Source organism: Paroedura picta, chromosome 1, assembly GCF_049243985.1.
Source record: "Paroedura picta isolate Pp20150507F chromosome 1, Ppicta_v3.0, whole genome shotgun sequence".
Classification (NCBI taxonomy): domain Eukaryota; kingdom Metazoa; phylum Chordata; class Lepidosauria; order Squamata; family Gekkonidae; genus Paroedura; species Paroedura picta.
The window spans coordinates 14,456,721-14,478,789 of NC_135369.1; the positions used below are offsets into that span (position 1 = coordinate 14,456,721).

Consider the following 22,069-nt stretch of genomic DNA (forward strand, 5'->3'; position numbering starts at 1 on the left):
CGGTGGAAAAAAAAAACACTCCTCCTGAACCTAAAACCCAAATCTTCCATATCTAGAGGGGGAGGTGTAAGGGGTGCAGATAGACCTCGCTACCGTCGTTCTAGAAGGGGGAGGCCCTGATCTTGTGTTTCTATGTTCTGTTCAGGGGTGGTCAAACTGCAGCCCTCCAGATATTCATGGACTACAATTCCCATGAGCCCTTGCCAGCATTTGCTCACAGGGGCTCATGGGAATTGTAGTTCATGGACCTCTGGAGGGCCGCAGTTTAACCACCCCTGTCTCTATGTAAACCGCCCTGAGCCTCCGGGGAGGGCGGTGTATTAAATAAATAAACAAACAAACAAATAAATAAGTGGCCAACACTTTCCCAGTTGTTCCCCATCCATCTCCACCCAAGCGTGGAACCATCCCTGCAAGAGACAAGCTGTGCCGGCAACTATTGTGTCCTGAGACCAGAGAGTTAAATTCGAAATGACATTACATTTATAATAACATCGCATTACAGTCACGTTGTCCCAAAGAAGGGGGCGGGGGAAGTGGAGGCCAATCGCCGCGCGGCGAAGAAGGAGGAGAGAGGAGCGCTGTCGCCCTCGGCCTCCTCCCCCTCATTGGCCAACCCAGTTTGGCAGGGGAGCAGGGTTGCCAGATCCAGGGCGGGAAACGGGCTAGCGGAGGGGGCGCAATGCCGTCGAGCCCTCCCCTCTCCCGGGGGGCTGCTGGCGGCCGTGTGGGAGGCCCGGAATTGCGGCCGGGAAAAATCTCTATTCTTTGGATCCCGCCTTCCCGCGCGGCTCAGGGCCGGGGACAACATCGTGATGTTTCCAACCTCCGTTTCTATACCGCTCTCGTTTAAACCGCGATGACTGCTCCTAACTAGGGAGGTTCCTAACCTTCCGATCCCGAAGGAGGACTTCGTTAGGCTTGGTTCTTTTGTAAGAGTCCCAAGAGGGCATTCGGTTCGGGTTGCCAGATCCAGGCTGGGAAACACCTGGAGGTTTTGTTCCTTTTTGGGAGGGGGCAGGGACCTCAGCGGGGTACAATGCCACAAAGTCCACCCTCCAAAGCAGGGGGAGTCAAACTGCGGCCCTCTAGACGTCTAGGGACTGCAATTCGCTGGCAGGGGCTCATGGGAATTGTAGTCCATGGACATCTGGAGGGCCGCAGTTTGACTCCCCCTGCTCCAAAGCGTCCTTTTTCTCTGTAGTCTGGGGAGGAGCCGTCATTCCGGGATCCCCCGGTCCCACCTGGAGGATGGCATCCTGTCGCGCCTCCTAAGGAACCCGAAGGGAGCCAACTCCCCTTTAAGGCCTCGCGCCGGCTCCCACGTGCGCGGCGCCCCTCTGCCCGCCGACAGTAAACGCGCCGCTTCGGAAGGCTCGTCCTCCCCTTTAAGGCGGTTGTTTTGGGGAGGAGTCGCGCGGGTGCCGGTGCCGCAGTGCTCGCCGGGAACGATGAGGCCGCCGGTGGCTGGAGAAAGGCGAGGAGCGCGCGCGGGCGGCGGTGAAGGCGGCGGGAGGAGCCCCTGAGAGGAACAGCGGCGGGGCTGCGCGCGCAGGTAATGGAGGGGGGTGGGCTGGGAGGGTAGGCTCGACCCCCCCCCCCAAACGACGCGAGGGAATGGAAGGGAAAGAGCCCCCCCCATACACACAGCTGTGGTAGTGAAAGGAGCAATAATTGGGTGGGAGGACTCCCCCTGAGCAGGAGACGGAGCAGGCAGAGGGAGCGCTCTGCACTGCAGGAATGACACCCCCCTCCGTGCAACCCCAGAGGAATCAGGGTTCAGAAATGACCCCTCATGCAACCCCAGAAATGACCCCTCATGCAACCCCAGAGGAATCAGGGTTCAGAAAGGACCCCTCATGCAACCCCAGAAATGACCCCCTCATGCAACCCCAGAGGAATCAGGGTTCAGAAATGACCCCTCATGCAACCCCAGAAATGACCCCCTCATGCAACCCCAGAGGAATCAGGGGTTCAGAAAGGACCCCTCATGCAACCCCAGAAATGACCCCCTCATGCAACCCCAGAGGAATCAGGGGTTCAGAAAGGACCCCTCATGCAACCCCAGAAATGACCCCCTCATGCAACCCCAGAGGAATCAGGGGTTCAGAAAGGACCCCTCATGCAACCCCAGAAATGACCCCCTCATGCAACCCCAGAGGAATCAGGGGTTCAGAAAGGACCCCTCATGCAACCCCAGAAATGACCCCTCATGCAATTCCAGAGGAATCAGGGTTTCAGAAATGACCCCTCTTGCAACCCTAGAAAAATCAGGATTTCAGAATTGCCTCTGCCTCATGCAACCCCAGAGGAACTGGGATTTCAGACGTTGACCCCCGTGCACCTCCAGAAGAATCAGGATTTCAGAGATGACCCCCATGTCACCTCAAGAAAATCAGGATATCAGAAATGATCCTCACGCAACCCCAGAAGAATCAGGGTTTCAGAAATAACCCCCTCCCCCATGTAACCTCAGAAAAATCAGGACTTCAGAAATTGTCCCCCTGCCATGCAGCCCCAGATAAATCAGGATTTGAGTGGGAGGTGAGCCAGAGGAAGGGGCGCAGGGGTTGTAGCTTCCGAATATAATATGGTTAAAGTGCCCCCCCTGCAGTTCAGGAACTCTGTCAAGGATTCCTTACAGAGGGGGGGGGGGGAGATTCTCTGTAGGGAAAGGAGTTGTGGGGTGGGGGAGCTGCTGGAATTTCCTCCAAGAAGGTGGAGAGGATCGTAAGGACCGGATTAGCCCCCCCCCCCCAAAATCATGAGAAATCTGGGAGGGGTGAGTTGAGATTTCCCAATAAAGATTATTAGACTTTTGTACCTACAAATTCAAACCAGCTGAGGGACAGTCTTAGAACTGAGGGATATTCTTAGAAGGGTTCTCCCACACAGGGGTATGACAGGTGGATGAATTCCTTTATGCTATGTATGACCTTTCCTCCTAAATGGAGAGGGGAGGGTTAAGTATCCAATACCAACAGGGATCCTCCATAGCAAAATGAAGGTTGCTGAGTAGGGGATATGAAAGGGCTCGTTCAGTGGGGAATAACCCTTCCAAAGAAGGGTCCATCTGTCCATCTAGGAGGCCTGATTCGCAAGGGAGAGTTAATTATAGCATTCTCTGGACAGTGGTGAGGGGGATTCAGGGAAGACTGTCCTGCCCCCCTCAAGACGGGCTGAGGAAAGGTCTTCCAAAATAAAACATTTGTATAATGTCTCTCCCCCTCCTAACCAAGAGGAAGTGTGGGTTTGCTGAGCGAGAAAGCAGCTCCCCAGGAACAAATACGTGGGAAGGGAAGGGGATTCAAAAAGCAAGGAAGTGTGTGCAGAATCCCCCTTTCGAAGGTGGGGCCCATAATTACAGCCCTCCCCCAGCATGAGGGTCTCCTCAGGGTTAAAATCAAAGCAGAAACTTTTCTTCCCTCAGCACCTTCAAGAAGAGGGAAAGAAGGAGAATCCCTTATGTGTGGGATGGAACCAAGGCAAACCCCAAACCCTCTAAAACCCAGGGAACTGGCAAAGTGTAATTGAAGGCAGAAGGGGTGATTGCCCCCCACCCACCTGGGGTAGAGGGAGGGGAGAGCCTGCAGGGCCTCCCCAAGAAAGAAACCATGATGGATCAAAAAGGGGGGCAAAGCAAGATGGCCTTGTTTCTCTCTCTCTCTCTCCCCCCCCCCATCAGAGGGGGATTCTGGGTTCCATAAAAGAGGGTATCGCTGTCCCTGAAACTTCAGGAGGTATCCTAAAAATATGAGATTAGTTGTATGTGTGTGTGTTTGGGGAATTGTGACATTCCTAAGGCATTAGGAGCAGAGACCGGGTGGCAGAGTAGGTTCCACCAGCATTGAGGCCTTCCAAAGTCAAAGAAGAGAAGGCCAGGGAAACACCCCAATCCAGAACAAGAGAAGGGAGGAACAGCTGCGGTGGAATCCGGGGAAAGAGGATTTCTCCTTGAACATCACAGGGTAAAGGGGGGGGGGGAGAACCTGTCTCTAAAAATTGATAGCAAAGGGGTTGAGCGTAGCATCAGCATCCCAGGGGAGATCTGGGTGGTGGAATGAGAAAGCTAAAAGAGAAAAGTGTCTTCAAATCCAACAGGGCCCAGGCCAACTGAGGTGGGGGTGGGCTTTCTAGGCTAGAAAATTGGGGAGCTCATGCACCTCACTTGCATCTCAGGCTTGAGCATTTCTTTATAAATCTGGAGGGAGGGACCAGGTCTTCCTTCATTGGAACCACTTTCAGAAGTTTGCGGACCAAATTACATATCTTCCCTGTGAAGTATTTGAACAATTGATGTTCTTTGACCTTTCCCATGCTTGCGAGCGCAAAAGGATTTTAAATGGGGTGTGAGTGGGGGGCGGAGGAGAGGAGATCCAATTTATGCTGTTTCTAACATCGGGGGAGTAGTTAAGCCGAAAAACCGCCGGTGGAGGAGGTGGGAAGAGAACTGAAGGACATTTGGTGACTGTGATTGGAAAGAGTCTCGAACTGAGATGCTGGCACTTCATGTGACACGTCGATGGTGGGAGTGGGCGCCTAGCTGTCGCTAGCTGGGAAACCTTAGGGCCGTCTGTCCTCCATCAAAATCTCGCAGGGATAGGGCAATGTCACCCTGTTGCAGAGACCTGACAGTAAAAACGACACGGGTTTCCATTTCATGGGGGGTTGAGTCTTATGGCACCTTTAAGACCAGCAAAGATTTATTCAGGTCGTGAGCTTTTGTGCGGAAGGTGGACTCAGATTTTGTTGTGCTGTTTCAGACCAACACGGCTATCGGCTAGAATCGATTCCATTGTGGGGGGGGGGGAGTCCTCTTGTTGCCCCTTCCGATGCCGGGACCTCTAGGCTGAGTTGGTGGGGGGGCCTGTAGGGTCAAAGCAGGTGGTTGAGCATTCACGTGCAGCTGCTTAAAGGGCTTGTAGTGGAGGGGGTGGCCCGCAAGGGCCGGCCCACCCTTCTCTGTTCTGCGGCTGCAGTTTGGCTGGTGGGCATGGGACTCACACCGCATTGCGTCTCTCCCTCGGTTTCTCTCTCACCGGGGCCTGAGCCAGCCGCCTGCTGGGGGGAGCCGAGAACTGCAGCGACAGCCAGACAAGGGGAGACTGGCTCTCCCTGCTTCTCCCCCCCCCCCCAATTTCTAAAACACTGAGGCGGCCAACAAGGAAATCCTCCTCCGTCAGTCCACCAGATGCCCGTCGGGCTGGTTATGATTACTCAGCGAGGAGTCATTGTGACTCTGCGTGTCGTTTCATACATTCCTAGGTGGATCGCAGGCCATGCGGAACCGGTTCTGGTGCAGAGGACGGCCTCCAAAGAATCCAGGCTCTGCGTAGCCTCGTGCTAGGTCACTTGGCACTGCTGCAGCATTAGGGTGTAGGGAATAGGGAGAGGCGGTGGCTCGGTGGTAGAATGTCTGCGTGGTATGCAGAAGGTCCCCGGTTCGATCCCCGGCACCTCCAGTTTAAAAGACCAGGTAGGAGGCGATGTGGACAACCTCTGCCTGGGGCCCTGGAGAGCTGCTGCCAGTCTGAGTAGGCGATACTGACCTGTATAGACTAAGCAGATAATACTGAGTAGACCAGGGGTAGTCACTGCGGCCCTCCAGATGTCCATGGACTACAAGTCCCAGGAGCCCCTGCCAGCATTTGCTGGCAGGGGCTCCTGGGAATTGTAGTTCATGGACATCTGGAGGGCCGCAGTTTGACTACCCCTGGATTAGACAATACTGTCCTCAATGGGGACGCAGGGCCTGTTGGATCTCGTGCAGTTCCACAGGGCCTGCAAAACAGGGCTCTTCCACCAGGCATTTGGTTGAGACCAGGCCGCCAGAATATCAACCCCCTCCCCCTGTAACACTCTCCCTCGTAACATCTGGACTTGGCTTATAATATGGGGAGAGCAACGTGGGAAAAATGAATTGAAGAGGCACAGAAGCAAGGGACTCCGATGCTGTTTTAAAAGATGAATTGATTTTGGTGTTAACTCTTATTTTTAAGCTGTTGTATACCGCCCTGAGATGCCCGGGCTGAGAGGGACAGTCCTGTGAATCTGATTATAAATAAAATTAATATATTTATAATTTAATTTATAGAGCACCCGGCATATAAGAACCAACTCTTCTTCTTCTTCGTCATCTTCTTCGGGTCTGGGCCTGTGCTTTATAAGCACAGGATCTCCTGCTGGTGGGGAAGGAGGCTGCTGAAGCCCCTGGGCAGCTGTTGCAACCAGAGCAGCCAGTCTGAGGCTAAACGGAGTGGCTTATTCTTGGGCAGCTCCTGGATCTAGCTGATCTTTCCTGGCATCAGTCTCCCTCCCACCTTTCCTGCACGGGGCTTGGAGCAGCAGGCATGGTTCTTCCTGTTTTTATCTTCACAACAGCCCTGTGAGGCAGGTGAGATGAAAAGAGGTTGACTGATTCAGAAGAAGAAGAGCGGGTTTTTATTACCACGTTTAAGCCCTATTAAATTCTTGGTAACAAGATGGCCTGTTATTCCATATAACCAATCAAAGACTGATACTAGGAAGAGTATTTTATACCCTACTTTTTTTTTTTTTTATACCCTACTTTTCACTGCCCGAAGGAGTCTCGAAGTGGCTGATAATCGCCTCCTCTCCCTGCAACAGGGGAGGTAGGTGAGGCTGAGGGAGCCCTGATGTTACTGCTCTGTCAGAACTGCACTATCATGACTGTGACTGGCCCATGGTCACCCAGCTGGCTGCATGTGGAGGAGCAGGGATTAGAAGCTGCCACTCTTAACCCCAACACCAGACTGGCTCTCTAAGGCAAGGGTAGTCAACCTGTGGTCCTCCAGATGTTCATGGACTACAATTCCCATGAACCCCTGCCATCAAACGCTGGCAGGAGCTCATGGGAATTGTAGTCCATGAACATCTGGAGGGCCACAGGTTGACTACCCCTGCTCTAAGGTGTTAGCAGTCTGACATTTGTCTTGCAGGAGCAAAAAGGTCAAGCTTCCAGGTAGAGAAGGTTGTAGATAACCCACAAAAGCTGGAGAGAACTCCTTATCTCTAAGGTCCAACCCGGAGCTGGGATGCTGTTCATAGCTGCAGGCGCAGTCCGAGGAGGAAGAACTAGGCTGGGGGTGGAAAGGGAGGCAGGGAGCCTGGACCATTGTTTCACCAACCAGAAAATTGAAGATGCTTGCTTTCCCATTATACAGGGCGTGTCCAGTGGGGAGAGGAAGGGAAAGGTGTTTGTGAGCCTCTTTCGGACTCCCTTCAGGTAGTGAAAAGCGGGGTATAAAAGCCAGGCCTCCTCCTCCTCCTAAAACTTCCCGTCAGTCAGTAACCGGGTTAAAAAATACCATACTGTTGGGCAATCAGTGAGCAGGTGATGATATTTGACAACATTCGGACCTACTGTCAAAGATTCCTGGTAAGACAAAATAATGACATCGGATGGGGGTTGGAAAGCAGGAGCATAGATGTTTGTAGACCAGGTCCCCCTCATCATCATCATGATATTATTGTTGTTGTTATTATTTTTATTATTTCTGTTTATTACCTGCCACTCCCAAGTACATGTAGTACCTTGTACTACAGAGTTGTCTCTTACTCTTGGATAAGCCTCTCTTTGTGTAATATATCATATATAAGGGTTGGTGTTTTACTGAATTTGGCGTACATGATATTAATTAATTAATATTCACTCTTCTATACCTCCCCTCGCAACGGGTCGTCTCGGGGTGGTTTACACATAAAACCAATACAAATGCAGCATAAGAACCCTTAAATATACAAGAACTGAGAATTAACACCAAGAGAAAGATGACGGCATAATTTTTTAAACCCAGTAACTGTTCCAGCCCGATCAGCACGGATGTTCCTATAATCCTGTCCGTCTTGGGGGGGGGGGGCTCAGACATATGGGGAGGGATCCACCGATGTCATTTCCGGTCGCCGTCCTGACCTCAACCAAACAACTCAGTTTTCTCAGTTAAACCATATTTTTGCTTTTCTGGTTCTTTACAGTAGTTGATTTACGCTACTTTTAGATGTAATACCAGGATGTAATTGGTTTGGATGCTTGGTATATTTCACATATCTTGTACAAATGTAGTACATCTATTGGGGAGAGGAATGGGAAGGTGACTGCTTTGAGCCTCCTTCGGGTAGGGAAAAGCAGCATATAAGAACCAACTCTTCTTCTTCTTCAGTAATCTCAGGGCTCTCTCAGCCTCACCTCCCTCACAGGGTGTCTGTGGTGGGGAGAGGAAGGGAAGGCAAATGGAAGCCGCTTTGAGCCTCCTTCGGGTAGGGAAAAGCGGCATATGAAGAAGTCTTATTGACAAACCAGTTCAGCTGGTGTGGTTTTCAGTCGCTGTTTTGAATAAATAGTGACATTTGTCAGAGATGCTTCGGGTGCCTCGACTCAGTGTTTTGTTCCTTGCTCTAGGCCAGCCTTTCTCAATCTTTTTACCATTGAGAAATCCCTGAAACCTTCAGGCTTCGAAAAACCCCAGAAGTGGCACAATTTGGCAGAATATGGTTGGGAAGCAGAGCTGTGGACACACCCTCCCCTTCCTATCCCCTCCAGGCCCATCATTGTCCATTTTGGGGAGGGGGGATGTCGACATCACCCGAGAGCCACTTTGATATAGTGGTTACAAGTGCGGACTTCTAATCTGGTATGCTGGGTTCGATTCTGCGCTCCCCCACATGCAGCCAGCTGGGTGACCTTGGGCTCGCCACGGCACTGATAAAACTGTTCTGATTGAGCAGTAATATCAGGACTCTCTCAACCACCTCACAAGGGGGCCTGTTGAGGGGAGAGATAAGGGAAGGTGACTGTAAGCCACTTGGAGCCTCCTTTGGGTAGAGCAAAGTGGCATATCAGAACCAACACTTCTTCTATGGTCATATCACTCAATTAGTGTTTACCAACTTTTAAAAAACATAAAAAATTAACTCTTACCCATTCGGGAAACCTTTCCAGGTCCATCAAGAAACCCCAGGGTTTCCCAAAACCCTGGTTGAAAAAGCCTGTTCTATTCTGGTTCGGCCTCCTTTGGAGTCCTGTGTTCAGTTTTGGGCTCCGCAGTTGAAGAGGGATGTTGACAAACTGGAGCGTGTCCAGAGGAGGGCAACATAGATAGTGAGGGGTTTGGAGACCAAGACGTAGGAGGAAAGGTTGGGGGAGCTTGGTCTGTTTAGCCTGGAGAGGAGGCAACTGAGAGAGGATCTGATAACCATCTTCAAGTATTTAAAAGACTGCCATATGGAGGATGGAGCAGAATTGTTCTCTCTTGCCCGGGAGGGACGGACCAGAATGAATAGGATGAAATTAATTCAAAAGAAATTCTGTCTAAACCTCCAGAAGAAGTTCCTGACAGAGCAATTTCTCAGTGGAACAGGCTTTCTCGGGAGGTGGTGGGTTCTCCATCTTTGGAGATTCTTAAACAGAGGCTGGTTAGCCATCTGACAGGCTGATTCTGTGAAGATTCAAAGGGATGGCAGGTTACAGTGGATGAGCCATAGGGTTGGGAGTGTCCTGCATAGTGCAGGGGGTTGGACTAGATGACCCAGGACGTACCTTCCGATTCTATTATAGGGTAAGGTGACCAGATAGTCTCACTTTTGGAGGGACCTCTGGGGGTACCTGGCAAATTGTACTTACGTTGAAATTAAACGTTGCTCTGTATAGACCACATTTTTAATCAAGAACCCCCAGGGTCAATGGTGTCCCGCTTTACCAATGCTAAAATCTGGTCACCTTATTCTAGGGCAGTGGTCCCCAACCTTTTTGAGGCTGGGGACCGGCAGGGCAACTGCCCGCCCGCTCTCATGCGCGACAGTGCCACGCACGTGCGACTTTGGCTGCGCATGCTCGGGCGCGGCCCTGATTCCCTCCCCCCCCCCAGTAAGAAGCTTCCCGGGCCACAAGCTGCGGGGGGGGGGCGGGGTGAGGGAGCCACGGCCTGGCACCATGGCGGGCCGTGGCCCGTGGGTTGGGGAGCACTGTTCTAGGGGGAATTGCCATTGTTCTGGGGGGTCGGACTAGATTACCCTTTCCAGCTCTATGCGTCTCTGCTTACCGGGCAGGCGATTCTTGCATGCAAACAAGGGGTCATTTCCAACCTCACTCTCCCCCTCCTGTCTGTCTTTCTGTTCTCTTGGGAAGGCAGGCCCAGGCATGGCCACCATGCTGTACCCCCGCGAGGAGAAGCTGGAGAAGATGAGCCAGGACGAGATCGTGCTGGGCACCAAGGCGGTGGTCCAGGGCCTGGAGACCCTGCGCAGCGAACACCACTCCCTGCTGGCCGCCCTGCTCGACACCGTCAGCCGCCTGGAGCAGCAGCATGACGCCAGCGCCGCCCAGGAGAAGGCCAGCCTGTTGCGCAAGTCTCTGGACGCCATCGAGTTGGGGCTCGGGGAGGCCCAGGTAACGTCCCCCGGGAGCCCCAAAGGGGTTGTGGGTTGGTGGGCAAACAGGTAGGCAGAAGTCGTACAAGCGGATGCCGGATGCCTCTCCGTCAGATGGCTATCTAGCCTCTGTTTAAAAATCTCCAGAGATGGAGAACCCACCACCTCTAGGCGAAGGTATCTTTGGAAGTGGGTGCAGTGTGGGTTGGATCCCGGCGACGCCCACACCTGCTTCTTCCTCACCCACCCCCCTTCCGCCCCGCAGGTGATCATCGCCCTCTCGAGCCACCTGAGCGCCGTGGAGTCGGAGAAGCAGAAGCTGCGGGCCCAGGTGCGGCGCCTGGTGCAGGAGAACCAGTGGCTGCGGGACGAGCTGGCCGGCACCCAGCAGAAGCTGCAGCGCAGCGAGCAGGCCGTGGCCCAGCTGGAGGAGGAGAAGAAGCACCTGGAGTTCATGAACCAGATCAAGAAGTTCGATGAGGACGTCTCACCCTCGGTAGGTGCTCCCTTCCCCTTCCTGCTCCCCTTCCCCCCCCCCAGCCCAGGGACCCAGCCTCTGGCAAGAGGGTGAAATAGGCCACACTCAACAAACTCAGTTTGAAATTGGGGATGTGGGTTTTAAGATGACCGCCAGTTTCAATCTGCTGGAATCTGGGTTGTGGGGAACCTTCTGACCCCAGGTCTTCCCCCAAGATCTCTGTCCCTTCTGCTGTTGGGATTTTGCTTAAGGGAATCCTAGAGTTGGACGGGGCCCTACAGGCCATCTGGCTCAACCCTCTGCTCAAGGCAGGATCAGCCTCAAGCACCCAGGAGAAGGATCTGTCCAGCCACTGCTTGAAGACCACCAGTGACGGGGAGCTCACCACCTCCTTAGGCAGCCCAGTCCACTGCTGAACTACGCAGACTGTGAAACATTTTCTCCCTGATATCTGGGCAGTACCATTTTACGCGGAGTTGAAAACACGGCATCCTCTCCTGCCCTGTGTTATTGAGGCAGTTGCCTCTACATTCGCGTGGCCCTAAAGCTCTGGGGTCAGGCACTTTGGGAGAGTTGAACTGGGAGGGAACGTCCATCTCTTTCCCCCTTCCCTTGTGACCACGGCTGAGCTTCCATTGCCAACTACCTTCTCTCTGTCCAGGAGGAGAAGAACGGAGAGGCAGCGAAGGATTCCCTGGACGATCTGTTCCCGAATGACGATGACCAAGGCCAGGGTGAGCTTTGCATCCTTGAGGCCAAACTGACCTTTGGCCCGTCCCCCTGGCGACTCTCCCCTCTGACCTGTGGGGCCCGTTTCATGTCTGCGGAAGATGGCAAAAGTCTAAGACTAAGAAGGACTAAATAAAAAATGTCAGTCATTTCTTTACCAACAGCCAGATGTATGTGTCATGGTATATTCATGAGTATTGTATGATCAGCACTAAACCAAAAAAGGAACAAAACCCAACCTTAACAGGTAGGAACTCAAAAGTTGAGGTGAACAATAAAAATAATGTAAAACTTGTTGGTTGTTTATTATGGTGCACAATTAAAAACAGAAGAAAAACTTCTTAAAAACTATGCCGAACTAACAGCACATAGAACCAAGGACCAAACGCATTTCGACCCTCCCGGGTCTTCCTCAGTGGTCAAGATTATAATAATACACTCTATATAGAAATATAGAAAAAGCTTTTTCTGACACACATGAGATTACACTCTGAGTACTGAACTTAATGATAGTGAAGAGTGGTGACTTTAGGAATTTGTCTCCAAAAAGGCAAAAGGATAAAATTTACACATTACAGATCCCACTCAACCATTGAGCTATACATTATAGAGAGTTCTATATTTCTATACAGAGTGTATTATTATAATCTTCACCACTGAGCAAGACCCGGAAGGGTCAAAACGCGTTTGGTCCTTGATTCTATGTGCTGTTAGTTCGGAATAGTTTATAAGAAGTTTTTATTCTGTTTTTAATCGTGCACCATCATAAACGGTAATGACTGGGGAAGGCACTGGCAAACCACCCCGTATTGAGTCTGCCATGAAAACACTAGAGGGCGTCACCCCAAGGGTCAGACATGACTCGGTGCTTGCACAGGGGATACCTTTACCTTTACCTATGACAAAGATTACATTGATCCAAAACTAATGTTCCCTCATCCCACATATTCCCCTCATTCTTCTAAGGCAGGGGTAGACAAACCTGCAGCCCTGCAGATGTCCATGGACTACAATTCCCAGGAGCCCCTGCCAACGAATGCTGGCAGGGGCTCCTGGGAATTGTAGTCCATGGACATCTGGAGGGCTGCAGTTTGACTACCCCTGTTTTAAGGGCACGATCCCTTCCCTTGTACAAGTTTTCACTTCCGCCACGATCCGTTCCAGTGAGTTCTGTAGGATGGTCATGCGCCTTGTTGAGGGATGCTCCACTTTGGTTCGTCCTGTTATGAGTTTGATAATTTCAAGGGTGGTGGGGGAGGTTGAGGGGGTGTCTAAGAGGGCATTTGGCTTCCTGGCTGCTGATGTCACTCTTTCTGCAGGGCAGAGCCACGGCAGTGGGGATGCGGCAGCCCAGCACGGTGGCTACGAAATCCCCGCCCGCCTGCGGACGCTGCACAACCTGGTGATCCAGTACGCCTCCCAAGGGCGCTACGAGGTGGCCGTGCCCCTCTGCAAGCAGGCCCTGGAAGACCTGGAGAAGACCTCCGGCCACGACCACCCGGATGTGGCCACCATGCTGAATATCCTTGCTTTAGTGTACAGGTAGGAGGGCGGGGCTTTTTTTGCTAGTGCTGACTCAGAGACGTAACGATTGCACGTAGACCCATTATACAAAATTATCCTCATGAAACTGCCCGACACTGAATTAGGCCCCTGGTGGATCTCTGCCAGTATTGTCTAGGAACAGCTCTCCGGCAGAGGGCTTTCATTTCACCCACAACCTTTTAACTGGAAATGCCAGGGCTTGAACTTGGGACCTTCTGCATGCCAAGCAGAGGCTATACCTCTGAGCCACACCTCCTCCTCCTGGCTCTCCAGAGTCTCAAACAGAGTTTTTTTGCATCACCCACACCCTGATCCCTTTTGACTGGAGATGAAAGGGCTTGAACCCTTCTGCATGCCAAGCGGGTTTTCTCACCAAGCCACAAGCCCTGCCGGTGGAGCGATTTTACAAATCTGCAGAAGAAGAAGAGTTGGTTCTTATATGCCGCTTTTCTGTACTCAATGGAATCTCAAAGTGGCTTACAGTTGCCTCCCCTTTCCTCTCCTCACAACAGACTGAGCACCCTGATGCCTTAAACTTGGTGTATGCAGAAATCTAGCTTTTTTTTTTGGGGGGGGGGGTGTTGATAAGGTTGAGCCTAGCCATCAATTTAATGCACTAGCTTTTGTCTTCTTAGAGCCAGCTTGGTATAGTGGTTAAGAGCGGCAGCTTCTAATCTGGCAAGCCCTGGTTTGATTCTCCGCTCCTCCAAATGCAGCCAGATGGGTACCCTTGAGCTAATCACAGTCCTGACTGAGTTGTTCTTGCAGAGCAGTTCTGTCAGAGCTCTCTCAGTCCCACCTACCTCGCAGGGTGCCTGTTGGGGAGAGAGGAAGGGACGGCCGCTTCGAGAACTCCTTCAGGCAGTGAAAAGCGGGGTATAAAAACCAACTCTTGTTCTTCTACTGTTCAAACCTGGTTCATTCTGCAATCGCAATCCAATGTGGTGTAGCCGAGGCGGGACTGTACCGTGGGCTTGTGATGTGCATTCAGAGGTGTATTTTGTTTCTGAGAGTGGCAGGGGAATAACCTGTTTTCCTTCTCGCCAGGGACCAGAACAAGTACAAGGAAGCAGCTCACCTCCTCAACGATGCCCTGGCCATCCGGGAGAAGACCCTGGGGAAGGACCATCCTGCTGTAAGCTCCACACCGAATCTCCGTTCTGTTTTAAGAACCCGCCAAGGTCCCACGATCAGAGCCAGTCCCCCCCCCGTTCAGGCAACATGGTCTTAGTTCTGCCTTTTGCTCATCCTGACGTGGAATGTCTTGATATGTGCTGCCACAGAAGGGATGAAGGCGGGGTGGGGAAGCACACCTGGGATCGTCAGCAAGATAGGAGTCCAGTGGACCTTAAAGACTAACTGCATCTCTAGCTTTTGAGTGTCAAAGATCCCTTTGTATCTGACAATGGGAGGTTTGACTTTTGGAAGTTCATAACTGGGAAATCTTACAGGACATCATGAGGGCTGACCAGGGAGGGCCCCTCCAGGGCAGCCTCCTGCCTCACACAGGGGCCAGCCACTCCCTCTGCAGGGCCAGCAACAGGGCAGGGAGGCCGAGGCCTTCCCCTCATAAGGACACAGGAGAGCCCTGCTGGGTCAGACCAGGGAGGGTCCCTCCAGTCCAGCCTCCTGCCTCACACAGGGGCCAGCCACTCCCTCTGCAGGGCCAGCAACAGGGCAGGGAGGCCGAGGCCTTCCCCTCATAAGGACACAGGAGAGCCCTGCTGGGTCAGACCAGGGAGGGTCCCTCCAGTCCAGCCTCCTGCCTCACACAGGGGCCAGAACAAGGTTGAGAGGCTGAGGCCTTCCCCTGCCTCCTGGCTCTGGGATTCAGAGGCTTAGTGCTTCTGAATGTGGTAATTAGCAGCCTTTGAGAGACTTCTCCATAAATCTCTCATCTCCCTTTTAGCGCTGTGTATTCCTGTGGTAATCGCTGCATCTTCTGGCAGCAAACCCCACATTTTGATTGGTTTCTCTGTAGTGTTTTCCTTTTGTCTGCCTTGCTAATGCTGCTGAACTCGAATCTAGCTCTTCTGCTGCAGACCAGGACAGCTTAGGTTCCGGAACTCTTCAGAATACATCTATTATCTCAGTAATCATTCCAGCTGCCAGCTGGGTTGGGTGCTTGGCTGTTGCATCTGAGACGTTGCCTGCATATCAGGTGGGCGAACCCTGTTGTGGGAGGAAGCCTCGTGATTAGACTTGATGAATGGAACCTCCAGCTTCAAAGGCACTATACCACTGAATGCCAAGTGTTGTGGGATAAACAACAAAGGAGGGCTCTTTCCTTCACGCCCTTGTAGGCTTCTCAGAAGCAGTTTCCTTGGGTACTTTTGGGAACTGCAATACCAGACTAGATCAACCTTTGGTCTTGTCCAGCTGGGACCCTTCTCACGGTCAGGAAAGTGCTCCTTTGAGCAGGAAGGTGGCCCATTCACGCTACCCCACTTTTCGGAGCATATGGGAACCCCTTTCCGGACTTTCCACAAGGATGAGGACTAGGAACTGGTTCTTGCTTTTTTAACAGAAAGGAATCTAAGGTCATGCCTCTTTTTTTCTGCTTCTTTTTCTTATTTTTTTTGTGCGGGGGGCAGACTGCTGGGGCTTGCCTGACAATAACAGCGTGGACCTCTGAGTCTGTGCAATCTACGGAGAGCCTTTTTCCCCTCCTCCCGCCTAGGTGGCTGCCACTCTGAACAATCTGGCCGTGCTGTATGGGAAACGGGGCAAATACAAGGAGGCAGAGCCGCTGTGCAAGAGGGCGCTGGAGATCCGGGAGAAGGTGTGTTGGGGAAGATTTCCTGGTGGCCTGAGGACTACAAGTGTTCCCACAGACACGTGAAGACACAAGAGAGAATTCGGAGTGGCCGTGTCACGACAGGGGCAGCTGTTGATGTTTGGACTATAACATCAGTAGGACTTTTAAGGCGAACAAAGATTTATTCAGGGCATAAGCTTTCGAGTGCAAGCACCCCTCGTTTGGACTAATCCATCTCCCCCCTCCTTCCCTTTGCTCTTAATGCCTGTAGGCTGTGGGCATGAGGGAGGGCTCCCCGCACAGGAAACGCAGGGTGCCCAAGAGATGCATGCTGGGGGACTGGAGGTGGGTTCACCGCCCAAGAAACCCACTAGGACTAAAAGGGGCATGCAGGGAGAGAGGAGCGTTTCGCTGCTCAGAAACCCCACTATGACCGTCGTGCTACACGACCGCATAACTTTGTTGATAAGATGATTTGGAAGCGGTCAGTACCGGGGTTGTGTGTGTCAGGGGGGGCATTTCTATGGCTGTGGCTTGACCCGCTCTCCTTCCCCCGCCAGGTGTTGGGCAAGTACCACCCCGACGTAGCCAAGCAGCTGAACAACTTGGCCCTCCTGTGCCAGAACCAGGGCAAATACGAAGAGGTCCAGTATTATTACCGGCGCGCCCTGGAGATCTACGAATCCCGCCTCGGCCCTGACGATCCCAACGTGGCCAAGACGAAGAACAACCTGGTGAGAAGGGAGGGGTGGGGACTGGGGCAGAGGGTGGGACCCGGCCGGCGCCGCTGTTGCTCAGCGGGAAGTCTCAGTCTCAACCTGGGGGTCAGGACCCCTTTGGGGGTCGAACGACCCTTTCACAGGGGTCGCAGCAGGGCGTGCAGCTTGGCCAGGGGGTGGGTGCTATCCACACAACAGCCTTGCGGGGTAGATCGAGATCGAACGTTCGTCTGCCCATAGCAGCAAAAAAGAGTGAGATCAGCATGGCGGGACGAGGCAGAGCTGAACTGAGAAAACCCTGGAAAACAAATAATTTATATCCAATCATGAGCAATGGATCTTCCCACCATTGGTCCATTTTGGTTTAATTTCTGCGAAAGGACACTTGCATAGTTTTATGGTTGGGGGTCCCCACAACCTGAGGAACTGTATTAAAGGGTCGCGGCATTAGGAAGGTTGATGTCGGGGATCCGCTTGCTAACTGAAAAAACAGGGTGCCCCTTTGAAGAAAACGTCACGCCAGGCCTGGTGAACGATACAACAGGAACAAGCTTTATTTCAGCAACGTGGAGTCCGCTGGTATGGAGTAAGAGCTTCCACCGAACTCCAGGTGGAAGCTCCCTTTTATACAAAACCCACCTCCTTAGGCTGTATTGCCCCACCCAGTACTTGCGGAGGGAACATGCTGATACAATCATGACTCATGCACATATGCGAGGTTTTCCGGGGTTCCTGATGGCCCATTTTCCTGGAACAAAGGGCCATCTCCGGGCCCTTGTCAAAAGGTGGAGGGGGACATTGAGGTTCTTTAGCGGCCATTGCCACCTCAACGATCGGGTGGGGCGCCCAGCTGCCGGCTTGCCTATGATCACCATGCCCTACCTCCGTGATCGCGGGCGCCTCTGATGGCGGGGTTCGGTCCGGTTCCCAAGCCACCAAGGACCGAACCACGACATTCTGCCCCCCCAAAGGTCCATTCTCCAACCCCCCGGGACGGCCAGGATACCGCTTGTGGAAACGTTCAGTGAGTCGGGGCGCAAGGACGTCCGCTGCCCAGACCCATTCCCGGTCCCCCAAAGCGAAGTCCTTCCATTCCACGAGGTACTGCAACTTCCCCCTGTGGAGTCTAGAGTCCAGGATATCCGCCACCTCGTGGTGCTCCCCCCCCGGCAGGACCTCGGGCGCTGGCGGGGAAAACACGGGGTGCCAAACGTCACCGTCCGGAGTTTTTTTTAGAAGGCTCACGTGAAAGACGGGATGGATGTGCCGGAGGTTCTTGGGGAGCTTGAGCTTGACCGAAACTTCGTTGATCGGGGCCAAGACCTCGAAAGGCCCCAAAAACCGAGGGCCTAGCTTCTTGCTGGGCAAATTCAACCGTAGGTTCCGGGTGGAAAGGTAAACTCGATCCCCCGGTCGGATCTCCTCAGCTGGTCGTCTCTTCCGGTCGGCGTCCTCTTTCTGCGCTGCCTTGACTTTGTGGAGCTGCTCCTGCAGCGACTTCCAGCAGCTCCCGGCACGCTTCCCCCACTCGCGAAGGTCGGCCGATTCCCGGGCGGGGACCTCTCCAAGCTCCGGGAAGTGTCTCAGGTCTGTCCCGTAGACGACGGCAAAAGGCGACATCTCCGTGCTGCTGTGGTCTGCGTTGTTGTACGCGAACTCGGCCAGGGGGAGCAGGGGCACCCAGGTGTCTTGATGATAGGAACCGAAACACCGCAAGTACTGCTCCAGTACTTGATTAACCCGCTCGGTCTGCCCGTCCGTCTGGGGGTGGTAAGCGGAGCTCAGCCCTTGCTCGATGTCTAACAGGCGCAGGAAAGCTTGCCAAAACCGGGACACGAATTGTGAGCCCCGATCGGAAATCACCTTGTCCGGCAGCCCGTGCAGTCGGAACACGTGATCCAGGAACATCCGAGCCAACTGTGAAGCACTGGGGACACTGGCGCAAGGAATGAAATGGGCCTGTTTGGAAAATAGATCTACCACCACCCAGATCACCGTTTTCCCCTTGCTGGGAGGCAAGTCTGTTATAAAGTCCATGGAGATCACTGACCACGGCCGGGTCGGGACCTCGAGCGGGTGCAGCAGACCTTTCGGCTTGCCAACCCCCGGCTTGCAGGTCAGGCAGACAGGACAACCACTGACGTAAGCTTTTGTGTCCCGCCGCAGACTGGGCCACCAAAACCGCCGCCGGGCCAACTTCCAGGATTTTACGAAACCGAAGTGCCCGGCGGTCTTAGCATCGTGGCAGAGGCTGAGGGCTTCCCGTCGTAGCCCTTCCGGGACGTAGACAGCCTCCCCCCTCCGCCAGAGACCGGAGTCCAAAATCAAAGAGTCCCGGAGCTCAGCCAGCTCCTCGTCTGTCCCGTAGGCTGCCACTAGGCGGTCTCGGAGCGGGGCGGTCGCCGGGTCGGGCTCCCATTCCTCCCTGGCCCGACGCCTAGTGACGACCCCCCGTCCCAGCTGCTCCTCACCAAACACGGACCTGGTGCAGGGAGCGTACCCCTCCCCATAATGCGGCAGACGGGAGAGGGCGTCCGCGAGGAAATTCTCTTTGCCGGGGATGTGACCAAGCTTGAAATTGTACCGCGAAAAGAACTCCGCCCACCTCATCTGCTTGGCGTTCAGGGATCGCGGTTGCCGGAGCGCCTCCAGATTCTTGTGATCTGTCCAGACCTCGAACGGCTCCTCTGTTTCCTCCAGCCAATGCCGCCATTCGGTGAGGGCGAACTTAATCGCAAACGCCTCCTTCTCCCAGGTAGACCAGTTCCGCTCCGTTTCGGCGAATTTTCGTGAGAGGTAGGCCGCCGGCCTCAGCTGTCCCGCCTTGTCTCGCTGCAGGAGAACCGCCCCGGCTGCTGCGTCGCTGGCGTCGACTTGTACCACCATCGGCTGGGTTGGGTCGACGTGCAGTAGCGTGGGCTCAGACGCGAAAGCTTGCTTGAGGGCCAGGAACGCTGCCTCCGATTTCTCATTCCAGCCGAGCGCTGCGCTGGGCCGCGTGGCGCGAGGACCTCTCCCCTTGGTACCTAGCAAGTCCGTGAGGGGAGCCACTACGGAGGAGTATCTGGGGATGAAGCCTCTAAAAAAGTTAGCAAACCCCAGGAAGCTTTGTAGCTGTTTCCGGGTGCGGGGCCTTTCCCAGGCCAGCACCGCCTGCACCTTCTCGGGGTCCATAGCTATGCCCTGGGCTGAGATGCGGTAGCCCAAATAGTCCAGGGAGGGACGGTGGAATTCGCACTTAGCCAGCTTCACGTATAGGTGGTTTGCCAGCAGGCGCTTTAACACCTCCCTCACCAGGGTCACGTGCTCTTGGGGATCTTGGCTGTAGATCAGGACGTCATCCAAATAAACAACCACCCCCTGAAACAGAAGGTCCTGCAACACCTCATTAATTAGACTCATGAAAACCCCAGGTGCCCCGCTTAAACCGAACGGCATCACTTTAAATTCGAATTGTCCCAATTGACAGTTAAACGCTGTTTTCCACTCATCCCCCTCCCGGATGCGTACCCGGTAGTACGCCTCCCTTAGGTCCAGCTTAGTGAACAGAGTCCCTTTGCCCAGCCGGGCCAGCAAATCCGGGATCAGCGGGAGGGGGTAAGCGTTCCCCGCTGCGATGGCGTTGAGGCCCCGGTAGTCCTGGCACAGCCGTCGGGACCCATCCTTTTTCCGGACGAACAAGACTGGAGCTCCCATGGGACTGGAAGCGGGCCGGATGAAACCTCGGGCCAGATTTTTACCCAAAAACTCCCGGAGGTCCTTGAGCTCACCCTCACTCATCTTGTAGATGCGCCCTTTGGGTAGTACCGCCCCCTCTGGGATGTTGATAGCGCAGTCCGTGCGGCGGTGTGGGGGTAGCTCGTCCGCTTCCCGCTCGCTGAAAACGGCTGCGAGGTCTCGGTACTCTGGCGGGACCTCGGGCTCTGGTATCTCCTGCTGCGCCGCCGCCGCTCCCCTGGGACGCGCCGCCATCCTCTTGTGGCTGGAATTCTCGTGGGGGACCCGATGCCGTGCACCCACCGTCAAGTCGAACTTCAGGGTCCCCGCCCGCCAGTCCACCACGGGGTTGTGTTCCTTCAGCCAATCCAGGCCCAACACCGCCCGATATCCCGCTACGGGGACCTGGATCAGCCACCGCAGCTCTTGGTGGTCCCCTATGTGGATGGCGATAGGACCCACCTCCTCCCCGAAAGGTCCCCCCTGAATCGGGCTGCCGTCCATCTGGACGAAAACCAGGGGAACCTTCCGAATGCGCTTCGGTAGCCCCAAAGCCCGGGCTATCTGGGGGTGGACCATGCTGTGGTCGCATCCAGAGTCCAAAAGAGCCTCCCCCACCCAACTTAGTCCGTTCTCCGGGTTCCGGAGCTCTAAAATTACCACGTTCGGAGGTCGCGCCTCATGCTGTAGGGGTTTTCCCTCGCACCGCGGGACCTGCTGCCCGGCGCCATCTACAGCAGGTCCTGGCCGTTTCCCGTCGCCTGGGCGCTTCCCGGTTCGTTGCGGAGGTCCTCCGCCCGGCGTGCCTGCTGGGGGCGTGTCGCACCTCCCCCCTGGGAGAGCCCGCGGTCCTCCCCCCCTTGCCGTTGGCACGCTGCTGCGAAATGTCCTGACCCCCCGCATTTCAGGCACAGACCTTCCCGGCGTCTCCTTTCCCGCTCGGGGTTCGGGGGTCGTTTGGGGCGAGAGTTGTCGGGGCCCGGTCTCGGCGCCTCGGCTGACCCGCCTTTGGCCTCCCGGGGGGGTGCGGCGGCCCAACCCAGGCTGGCTTCCAGCTTGGCGACCACAAAACACCACCCCTCCAGTGTAGACAGATCTTCTTCCGTCCCCTTGATCACGGCCCATTCCCTGAGCTTCGGGTTAAGGCCCTCCCGGAAGTACTCGATTTGGGTCTCCTCGTTCCAGGAGAACACCTTGCCTGCTTCCCTCCGGAAAATGTCTATATAGTCCATAACCCCCCTAGTACCCTGTCGAAGTCCCTTGATCCGACTCTTTGCCTTGTCCTCAGCCTGGGGGTCCTGGAATCGTCGGCGGAGCGCGACCACGAAGTCCTGCAGGTCCCGAGTTGCCGGGTCGCCGCGCTCGGCCAACCCTAGGTACCACTGACCCGCCTTGCCCTGGAGACACGAGGCCACCCCCCAGACCAAGTCCTCGGAGTCCTCATACCGGTCTCCATACCTCCGGGCATGCGTCAGCGCGTGGAGGAGGAACTGCGGGAGGTCGTCCGGCGTCCCGTCGAAACGCGCCTTAAGCTCTGGGGGGGAACGTTTTGGAGAGTAGTCCGACCCCCTCCGGATCCGGGATTCTCGGCGTCCGCCGTCTCGTCCTGCTCCGCTCCACCGGCTACCAACTTGCCCAACGACGCCGTGCCGCTCCCTGCCTTGCACGTCGCTCCTGCGTTGGTCCGGCTCTCGCCGCCCCGTCGGCTCACCCGCTCCCCCGAGATCCTCTGCTGTC

The 22,069-nt window shown here is 54.5% G+C and overlaps 1 protein-coding gene across 2 annotated transcripts in view; it reads left to right on the plus strand.

Annotated features, from left to right (window-relative positions):
• The first annotated feature begins 1,407 nt into the window (after positions 1-1,407).
• Positions 1,408-22,069, plus strand: part of KLC2 (kinesin light chain 2) — a 31,218-nt gene continuing 10,556 nt past the window's right edge. The window contains exons 1-8 of one of the 2 annotated variants that reach the window (XM_077322927.1): positions 1,408-1,555; positions 10,145-10,405; positions 10,652-10,882; positions 11,526-11,598; positions 12,913-13,135; positions 14,186-14,273; positions 15,819-15,920; positions 16,457-16,630. In XM_077322927.1, coding sequence (XP_077179042.1) covers positions 10,157-10,405; positions 10,652-10,882; positions 11,526-11,598; positions 12,913-13,135; positions 14,186-14,273; positions 15,819-15,920; positions 16,457-16,630 — 1,140 coding nt within the window. In that variant the 5' untranslated portion in view covers positions 1,408-1,555; positions 10,145-10,156. The remainder of the gene's footprint in view (positions 1,556-10,144; positions 10,406-10,651; positions 10,883-11,525; positions 11,599-12,912; positions 13,136-14,185; positions 14,274-15,818; positions 15,921-16,456; positions 16,631-22,069) is intronic. The other variant, XM_077322936.1, reaches the window with a different exon arrangement.